The sequence below is a fragment of the Hydra viridissima genome, unplaced genomic scaffold, assembly GCF_058129835.1.
Source record: "Hydra viridissima isolate aposymbiotic clone 2 unplaced genomic scaffold, HvirCarnegie_v1 scaffold_2, whole genome shotgun sequence".
In the NCBI taxonomy this organism is placed as follows: domain Eukaryota; kingdom Metazoa; phylum Cnidaria; class Hydrozoa; order Anthoathecata; family Hydridae; genus Hydra; species Hydra viridissima.
The window spans coordinates 25937685-25947788 of NW_028324301.1; the positions used below are offsets into that span (position 1 = coordinate 25937685).

The following is a 10104-nucleotide window of genomic DNA, read 5'->3' on the forward strand; positions in this document are numbered from 1 at the left end:
TTTTCCTCTTTTAAGATTGGATCATGAAGCTTGACATAACAAAACACAAAACTAACAAAGGCAAGACAAAATATAAGGTAAACGCAATATAAAATATAGATGAAATTAAAGTTAGGCTGCATAAAATAAACGGGTAACAATACTCTTCTATGTATATTTACATTGAGTTAAATAAAATCCTTTGCGCAAATATAGGTATGTTAGAGAGTAAAAGTGCATAAAAAGCCTCGCTACATTGCTGTAGAAGAAGTGGATGACTAGATACAAACTTTTAAATTTGTGTGCTGTCTCTATCGAATAAGGTAGTTTTCGAAAGTTTTTTCAAAGCAAAAATAGCGCAGTGTTCCTCTTTTAAATTTAGATTATCTCAAAGGTAGATTTTGAATAGTTTTTCAAAGAAAGGTTAGCGTAGCTTTCCTCTTTTAAGTTTAGCTTATGTAGCTTGACATCACAAAACACAAAGCTCAAAAAGACAAAATAAAATATAAGATAAACGTGAAATAAAATACAGATGAAGCTAAAGTTAGACTGCATAAAAAACCAACAACATAATAATCTACTAGGTATGTTTACATTAAATTAAATAAAATCCTATGCGCAAATATAGGTATGTTAGAGAGAAAAAGCCTCGCTACTTTGTTAAAGGTAGTTTTTGAATAGTTTTTCAAAGAAAGGTTAGCGTAGTTTTCCTCTTTAAAGTTTAGTTTATGTAGCTTGATATCACAAAACACAAAACTCAAAAAAGAAAAGTAAGATAAAAGTTAATCGTAAAATAAAATATAGGTGAAATAATTGTTAGGCTGCATAAAAGAAAAAAAAAATCATAGCATAATAATCTTCTATATATGCTTGGATTGAATTAAATGAATTCCTTTGCGTAAATATAAGCAAACTAGTGAGAAAAAGTGCATAAAAAGCATCGCTACTTTGCTGCAGAAGAAGTGGATGACTATATGCAACTTTTTAAAATTGTGTGCTATCTCTATCGATTAAGGTGGTTTTCGAAAGTTTTTTCAAAGCAAAAATAGCGTAGTTTTCCTCTTTTAAATCTAGCTTTTGTCTAGGGTAGTTTATGAATAGATTTTCAAAGAAAGGTTAGCGTAGCATTCCTCTTTTAAGTTTAGCTTAAAATTCTTGGCATCACAAAACACAAAACTCAAAAAGATAAGATAAAATATAAGATAAACCTAAAACATAATATAAATGAAACTAAAGATAAGCTGCATAAAAAACTAACAACATAATAATCTACTAGGCATGTTTAAATTGAATTATATAAAATCCTTTGCGCAAATATAGGTATGTTAGTAAAAAAGCATTAAAAGCCTCGCAACTTTGTTAAAGGTAGATTTTGAATAGTTTTTCAAAGAAAGGTTAGCGTAGTTTTCCTCTTTTATGTTTAGATTATGTAGCTTGACATCACAAAACACAAAGCTCAAAAAGACAAAATAAAATATAAGATAAACGTAAAATATAGATGAAACAAAGTTTACACTGCATAATAAACAAACAACATAATTATCTACTAGGCATGTTTAAGTTGAACTAAATAAATTCCTTTGCGCAAATATGGGAAAGTTAGACAGTAAAAATCCATAAAAAGCCTCGATACTTTGCTGAAGAAGATGACTATATGCAACTTTTTAAAATCGTGAGCTATCTATATCGATTTAGGTCCTTTTTGAGTACTTTTTCAATGGAAAGTTAGCGCAGTTTTCCTCTTTTAAGATTAGATTATGAAGCTTGACATAATAAAACACAAAACTAACAAAGGCAAGATAAAATATAAGGTAGTTTTCGAATGTTTTTTCAAAGCAAAATTAGCGTAGTGTTCCTCTTTTAAATCTAGATTATCTCAAAGGTAGATTTTGAATAGTTTTTCAAAGAAAAGTTAGCGTAGCTTTCCTCTTTTAACATTAGCTTATGTAGCTTGACATCACAGAACACAAAAACATAAAATAAAATATAAGACAAATAGATGTAGCTAAAGTTAGGCTGCATAAAAAACCAACAACATAAAATATCTACTAGGCATGTTTAAATTGAATTAAATAAAACCCTTTGCGCAAAAATAGAGAGTAAAATGCATAATGTTAGAGAGTAAAAGTGCATAGAAAGCCTCGCTACTTTGCTGTAGAAGAAGTGGATGACTAGATACACTTTTTTAAACTTGTGTGCTATCTCTATCGAATAAGGTAGTTTTCGAGAGTTTTTTCAAAGCAAAATTAGCGTAGTGTTCCTCTTTTAAATCTAGATTATCTCAAAAATAGATTTCGAATAGTTTTTCAAAGAAAGGTTAGCGTAGCTTTCCTCTTTTAACATTAGCTTATGTAGCTTGACATCACAGAACACAAAAAGATAAAATAAAATATAAGACAAACGTAAAATGAAAAATAGATGTAGCTTAAGTTAGACTGCATAAAAAACCAACAACATAATAATCTAACAGGTATGTTTAAGTTGAATTAAATAAAACCCTCTGCGCAAATATAGGTATGCTAGAGAGTAAAAAGGCATAAAAAGCCTCGCTACTTTGTTAAAGGTAGTTTTTGAATAGTTTTTCAAAGACAGGTTAGCGTAAATTTCCTCTTTAAAGTTTAGCTTATGTAGCTTGACATCACAAAATATAAAACTCAAAAAGACAAGATAAAATATAAGATAAACGCAAAATAAAATATAGATGAAACTAAAGTTAGGCTGCATAAAAAACCAACAACATAATAATCTACTAGGCATGTTTAAATTGAAATAAATAAAATCGTTTGCGCAAAAATAGCTATGTTAGAGAGTAAAAGTGCATAGAAAGCCTCGCTACTTTGGTGTAAAAGAAGTGGATCACTAGATACAACATTTTAAAATCGTGTGCTATCTCTATCGATTAAGGTGGTTTTCGAAAGTTTTTTCAAAGCAAAAATAGCGTAGTCTTCCTCTTTTAAATCTAGATTATGTCTAAGGTAGTTTTTGAACAGTTTTTCAAAGAAAGGTTAGCGTAGCTTTCCTCTTTTAACATTAGCTTATGTAGCTTGACATCACAAAACACAAAACTCAAAAAGACAAAATAAAATATAAGATAAACGTAAAATAAAATGTAGATGAAGCTAAAGTTAGGCTGCATGAAATAAACGGGTAACAATATTTTTCTATGTATGTTTACATTGAGTTATATAAAATCCTCTGCGCAAATATAGGTATGTTAGAGAGTAAAAGTGCATAAAAAGCCTCGCTACTTTGTTAAAGGTTGTTTTTGAATAGTTTTTCAAAAAAAGGTTAGCGTAGTTTTCCTCTTTTAACATTAGCTTATGTAGCTTGACATCACAAAGCACAAAACTCAAAAAGACAAAATAAAATATAAGATAAACGTAAAATAAAATACAGATGAAGCTAAAGTTAGGCTGCATAAAATAAACGGGTAACAATATTTTTCTATGTATGTTTACATTGAGTTAAATAAAATCCTCTGCGCAAATATAGGTATGTTAGAGAGTAAAAGTGCATAAAAAGCCTCGCTACTTTGTTAAAGGTAGTTTTTGAATAGTTTTTCAAAAAAAAGGTCTTTAAAGTTTAGCTTATGTAGCTTGACATCACAAAACACAAAACTCAAAAAGACAAGATAAAATATAAGATAAACGCAAAACAAAATATAGATGAAACTAAAGTTAGGCTGCATATAAAACCAACAACATAATATTCTACTAGCCTAGTTTTCCTCTTTTAAGTTTAGATTATGTAGCTTGACATCACAAAACGCAAAAAGGCAAGACAAAATACAAGGTAAACGTAAAATAAAGTAGAAGTGAAACAAAAGATAGGTTGCATAAATACAAAAACTGCATTGCCAAAAATAGAATTTGTTGTCTAGAAAGACTTTTTAAAGTTTGTTTCTTTCGTCTATTGACTTAGTGAATCGCGATCTGGTTTTTCTTAGGCGCGCTTGTTTCTTAGTTGTTTTTTTTTGTAAAGAAAGTTTATTCAGACGTTTTTTTTACGCAACTCCTTTAACATTATTTTTAACAAAGTATTCTTTTATACGTGTTTACATTGAAATAAAACCCTTTGCGTAAATAGAGATAAATTAGAGAGCAAAAGCCTCACTACTTTGCAGAAGAAGAATTGGATGGCAAGATACAACTTTTTAAATTCGTGTGCTTTCTCTTTTAAGGTACTTTTTGAATATTTTTTCAAAGAAAAGTTAGCGTAGTTTTCCTCTTTTAAGTTTAGCTTACGCAGCTTGACATCACAAAACGCAAAAACCAATAAGGCATGATAAAATACAAGATAAACGTAAAATAAAATAGAAGTGAAACAAAAGTTAGACACCATAAAAAAAAAACAAACAAAAAAAAAAACATAATATACTTCTATGTATGTTTACATTGAACTTAATAAAATCCTTTGTGTAAATATATGAAAAAATAGAGAGTAAGAGTTCATAAAAAAAGCCTCGCTATTTTGCTGAAGAAGAAATGGATGTCTAGATCTTTTAAAATAAGGAACTTTTTGATTTCTTTTTCCGAAAAATGGTTGGAGCAGTTTTCCTTTTTTAAATTTCACTTATGCAGTTTAACATCACAGAAAATATTAATTTGCTTTTTAACAAACTCTTAAAAACATCAGAAGTAATTCTAAATGCAACTCTATTAAAAGTGTTAACAGAATAACAAAACGACTTTTTTTTTTTTTTAAAGATAAAAAAAGTTTGAACTATCTTTAAATAAGAAATGTGAGAACAGTTTAACAGAACTTCTTGTTTATTATGTATTTAGCGAAACAGATAAATATATTTGCAAAAGCATAGAGAAAACAAACTACACAAAAGGCCCATCTTTATTGCCAAACTGAACAAACTTTTCTAAACTACATAAATGGTCTCACTATATTGCCATATTGAACAAACTTTTCTAAACTACCCTCTTTTTGAATTTTTAGCTTCATGTTTTTAATTTTGTCTTTAATATGGCTTCGGTAGGAGTACTTTTGCAAGACATGAATGAGCTTGTCACTGCTATGATTTGCCAAGATGCCAAGGTAATCTTTGTACGAGCAACTTGAGCTTACATCTGTAAACACGTCTTGCAAGATGTATGCCAACACTAAAGCTGCACATCGAGGAAAACTTCTGGTGTTGAACCATTCGTTGTGGCCAGGGCAAGCATTCAGCTTTTCAACTATTTCATCTAAAATTTTACAAACTCAAGTCATAACACAAAGAGATTAAATCGAATATTCATTTGGTTCTGAAGCATGACAAGATTAATTTTGTTTTTTTATTTGTTTTTTTTGTTGACCTTATTGTTTGCACTGATAGCAATAACTGGTTTTTGAAAGATTACCTAATTGGCATTGGCTAACTTCTGCTTTGTTTTCCTTTGTTCTTGGCTGAGTTGATCCTGAAATAAAATAAAACCATGTTCATTTTTCTAATTCATAAAAAAACCATCAACAGTTTCTAAGTGTTAGAGATAATAACAAGCTGTGCATGATTTCTAACGGTGATGTTTCTAACTTCATCATTAGAAATCGGGTAGACACAACTTTCTAAAAGTGCACTTAGCAATGATGGCTAGTTTTTATTAACAGTTAACCATCTGAAATTGTGCAAGAAGAGGTTTGTGTTTATATATGTTTGTATAAATTAGGTTTTACATTACCGATGTGTTCTTGAGTAAAAGATGGCATTTCCAACTTGATTTTTTTTCTTCTTGGATCTTTTACTTCTAAAACATAATCAGTTTTAGTATCATTCACTTGTGTAAACATTTAAGCAATCACAGAATTAGTCCTGCAACAAATACATACACACTTCTGTGTTGTTTTTTTTGTTTTTTTTTTTGTTTTTTTTATTGTTTTTCTTTTTTTTTTTTTTTTTTACAGCTTTAACAATAACAATAGGGCAAGGAGTTAATTTGGGCATTTTTATTTTTTGAAAGCGTGTTGAGATTTGCATAAAAATCAAAAATCAAAAAGAATTTACCTCTGGATGTACAAGCAAGACTTTGGCTAAATAGACTACCAACAGATTGAACAGCACCAGGTGAGGGCTGTTTTTCAAGAACAGTACCAGCCTGTTGGACTGGAACAGCTGAAAGAAACAAACTGGGTTTGGCCATCGTTTGCTGACGAGCAACAAGATTAGGAGCCAGAGGAACAGAAAAGACCTCTTTTGAAGGATTAAAAACAACTTGCAGAGAAGGAGCAACATGAACAGGTTTGGCAACCACTTGCTTATGAGCAGGTTCAAGAAGAGCAGGTTCAAGAAGAGCAGGTTCAAGAAGAGCAGCTTCAGGAGGAGCATGGAAAACACGTGTGACAGCCATAAGATTATCTTGCTGTGAAGCAACATTAGACACTGTTTCCAGCAGAACAGAAAAGACCTCTTTTGAAGGACTGAAAGCAACTTGTTGAGCAGGAGCAGCAGAAACAGGTTTGGCAACCACTTGCTCACTAAAGTAAACTGGAGAAAGTTGTGCATGGTGTTCAATAAAATCCGGTTCATCAGGAAATAATGTTAATGCAAGAGGAGAACAAGCTGTGCCAACAGGAACAGCTAGAGTCTGATCTACATCCATACAAACAGCTTGTTCATTAGGAACTAGTTGTGCAAGAGCAGAGGATAGTTCAAGAACTGGACCAGCGATTGTTTGTTCAGAAGGAACAGACGAAACAGGAGTTGAGCTAGGTTCACACAAGAAATCTACAACATGTTCGTTGCTGTCCTCTAAAGGAGCATTGTTTTCTACAGCTGGAGAAAATGGAACCACTGTGGTACAACCGAAAGTAGCAGCACATTCTTCAGAGTCAGAACCGGAGTCTGAATCTTCCTCAAAAATGTCCTCAACATCATGAAAACCGTACTCCTCTGCATTAGTTCGGAGCCAGTCCATCACATCCTTCTCCTCCTTTGGTGGTCTCTCAGACTTTTCAACAGTCAAAGACTCTATGACTCCGAAGGACTGTCCGATGCCCAGGGCAAAGCGCAACTCCTCTGCAGCGTTCCACTGGGACACATAAAAGCTATCCATTGTGTGTCTGCTGTGCTTCATGTAGAGTGTAGCAAACCGCTCGCGATCTTCTTTGCTGTTGTTGGCAAAGTAAGTGGCTATCGAACCGCGAATGCAAGTGGGAGTAAGACGCTTCATGGGAATGTTTACTTGGCTTTTTCTGAAGCAGGACGTCAGGCTAGAGGTGATAGCAGAGGAACCCATCTGGTAAACAGGCACTCTAGTTGCACCTAGTGTCACACCTTCGTCTTTGTTGGCTCTCACCGAAGGAAAAAGGGGCCTGTAGCAGTCGCTCAACTCCAAAACAGTCTTGGTGTCTGCAGCCATGTAGTGAGAGTCGTTGACAAGAAGGTCTCTGTATCTCAGCAAATAAATATCGATCAACACTTTCAAGTCGTTCGGCACTAGAATGTTTTTGGCTCCGTACTTGTATGCTGTTTTGTAGCGCTCTTGCACAATGCAATATCCACACTCACTCTTCTCAGCAGCCATGTAGTCTCTAATGTTTAAAAGAGCAATGTTAGATTTTCTTAAACTGTTAATTACAGTGACAGAGAGCAGAAGATGGTTTCGTAGAGACACAGCATTGTCTCTAGTCAGCGGAAGAGACGCCTTTCTAATCGATTCCACTAAGTCTCTTACGTATGCAGACTTGCCATATTCGGTCAGCAAACTGACATTGATGATGTTGATGCTTTTTCTTCTTTTCACAAGGCTCCTCCTCAAAGAACGAAAGGGCCTCAGCACTTTTCGCAACTCATCCACCTTGCAGCGCAAACGTCGGATGGCCTCATGAGAAAGTCCGAAATAGACGTTTCTGGCTTCACTGAAACGAAACAGGAGACAAAGGGAGACGAGGCGGTTGTACAACGTGTGACAAGACATGGCTTTTGTTTGGTCAAGTTCACTCAGCTTGGAATTGAGCTGAATTTTCTTAAAGTGCAAGGAGAAGTATCTATCCTCCAAAACATTGGAATTGGTGAGGGCGTTTGGGTGCAGCGTCAACGTGCTGTCACAACAAGTCAATATTTCCACAACTGCATTTTTGTAGATCTTTGCTTGTGACCAAGTGTTGTTGTTGGCTACCACAAGCCACTTTTCAAAGTCTCTGAAGAGCTCATCTGCTGACTGGTAATAAAAGTGAAAAGCATCTTTGTCCAGCTGAAACAAGAGTCTCTTTTCTTCGGTCAAGACATAGGAGCTGGAAACCAAGTGCTCTAAGGAATCGAAATCAGAGTCAAGGACGGATTCGGTGTTCAGCTCTTTGTTTTCTACAGAGGTGCATTGGTTTGCAGAAGGAGCCTCGGACGAACCAGCAACTGGTGAGGGCAAGCTTAAAAGAGGATCAGAGGAAAGAACCGGAGAAGAAAAAGAGGAGGAAGGCCCAGGAGCAGAGGATGCAGAGCCTGATGCAGACGCTTGTTCAGCTACTGGCTTAATACCAAAGAAGGCAGGTCGAATAAATTGAGGGACATAGAGCTTCTCGTTGTCGTATCGCTTTGCCTCTGCAATCTTTTGTTTGATCATCTTGGAATCGTAGAAATGAGTCTCTTTCAAGTGTATGTCCAGTCGGTCGTAATACTTCCAACATTGCAAACAGGGGTAAGGTTTTGGACAGCCGGACTTGCGTTCGAGACGAGCATGCTGAAACTTCCTGACCATTGCAGAGTAAAAGATGGAAGCTTCATCCAAAGTCCAAGAATGATCTTTTTTAGTCAAGTGTCTTTTAATGCTTGTGGACGAATGTTTGCACAAAGGCATCGGACAGCTAACAGCGTACCTCTTCTTGGTACCATAGAAAGGTACAACCCTGTTTACGGAGCCACACGCTGCAACTAATGCGGCCCTGACTTTGTTTTTGAGCTTTAAGTCTCTCTGTTCTTGTGACTGCTTTCTTTTCTTTTTTTTTGCTTTAGAGTTTGGAGAAGAAGCAACAACAGAGTTGTTTTCTTGTGAAGAAGACATGTTCAGGTGTTTGTTTGCAACGGTTTTTGCTAAAAAAAGGAAACCAGTCAGTGAGAGTTTTTTTCTTCTGCCTGCATCCAATCCTGGAATGTTTACAACTGCAGGGAAGAGCTGTGTTTTTTCGAATCCTCTGCAAAAGAGAAAAAAAGAAAGAAAAGAGAGCAACAAGAAGAAACAAAGTTTCCACTAGCAAATGAAAAGAATGAGAGCAACTAGCATTACATGCATGGTGGCAGCAGTGATTGCTATTATGAGAAGGAGAATGAGAAAAAAAAAAAGAAAAAGAAAAGAAACAAATAAATAAAGAGATGGAGTTTGAGAGGATCTCGCAACCATATGACTCAAAGAAAGAAACTGTGTTGAAAAAAGGCAAGAGAGGGCAAATAGAACTTGCTAACAAGGACAAATGACAGACATAACTACAACAGTAACAACTCTCATTGCAAGCATAATAACAACAGCATCAGCATCACTGACTCAGAGAGTGTTGACATAACAAAAAAGAAAACAAAAGTACAAGCCAAGTGGGGGAACATTAACAAACACTCATTGCAACTATAACAACAACAACAACAGCAACAGCATCACTGACTCAGAGGGTATTGATAAAAAAAAACAAGCAAAACAAAAACAAACAAAAAAACAAATAAAAAAACAAAACAAGCAAATTGGGTGAACAGTAACAACTCTCATTGCAAGCATAATAACAACAACAGCATCAGCATCAGCATCACTGACTCAGAGAGTGTTGACAAAATAAAATAGACAATAAGCAAGCAAAGTGGGTGAACAGTAACAACTCTCACTGCAAGCATAATAACAACAACAGCATCAGCATCAGCATCACTGACTCAGAGAGTGTTGATAAAATAAAACAGATTATAAACAAACAAAGTGGGTGAACAGTAACAGCTCTCATTGAAAGCATAATAACAACAACAGCATCAGCAACAGCATCACTAACTCAGAGGATATATAAAAAAACAAACAAACAAACAAACAAAACAAAAACAAAAAAAAACAAGCAAAGTGGCTGAACAGTAACAGCTATCATTGCAAGTAAAATAACAACAACAGCATCAGCAACATCATCACTGACTCAGAGAGTGGTGATAAAATAAAACAGATTAAAAAACAAGCA

The 10104-nt window shown here is 34.4% G+C and overlaps 1 protein-coding gene across 1 annotated transcript; it reads right to left on the reverse strand.

Moving 5' to 3' along the window:
• Positions 1–4808: 4808 nt before the first annotated feature.
• On the reverse strand, positions 4809–9072 carry LOC149892626 (uncharacterized). The gene is made up of 4 exons (XM_090080022.1): positions 5972–9072; positions 5649–5714; positions 5331–5387; positions 4809–5174 (listed from the first exon to the last, which is right to left on the reverse strand). Exons 1-4 carry the CDS (start codon positions 8961–8963, stop codon positions 4855–4857), a joined length of 3435 nt encoding a protein of 1144 aa, XP_089936148.1. The 5' UTR covers positions 8964–9072; the 3' UTR covers positions 4809–4854.
• Between the last annotated feature and the right edge of the window lie 1032 nt (positions 9073–10104).

Excerpts from the sequence above, each read along its gene's own strand:
- LOC149892626 (XM_090080022.1), bottom strand. The coding sequence starts at position 8,963 with ATGTCTTCTTCACAAGAAAACAACTCTGTTGTTGCTTCTTCTCCAAAC. Across the intron at positions 5,715-5,971 it reads TCTTGCTTGTACATCCAGAG|AAGTAAAAGATCCAAGAAGA; the intron begins GTAAATTCTTTT and ends ATTATGTTTTAG. Across the intron at positions 5,175-5,330 it reads AGTTAGCCAATGCCAATTAG|ATGAAATAGTTGAAAAGCTG; the intron begins GTAATCTTTCAA and ends GTAAAATTTTAG.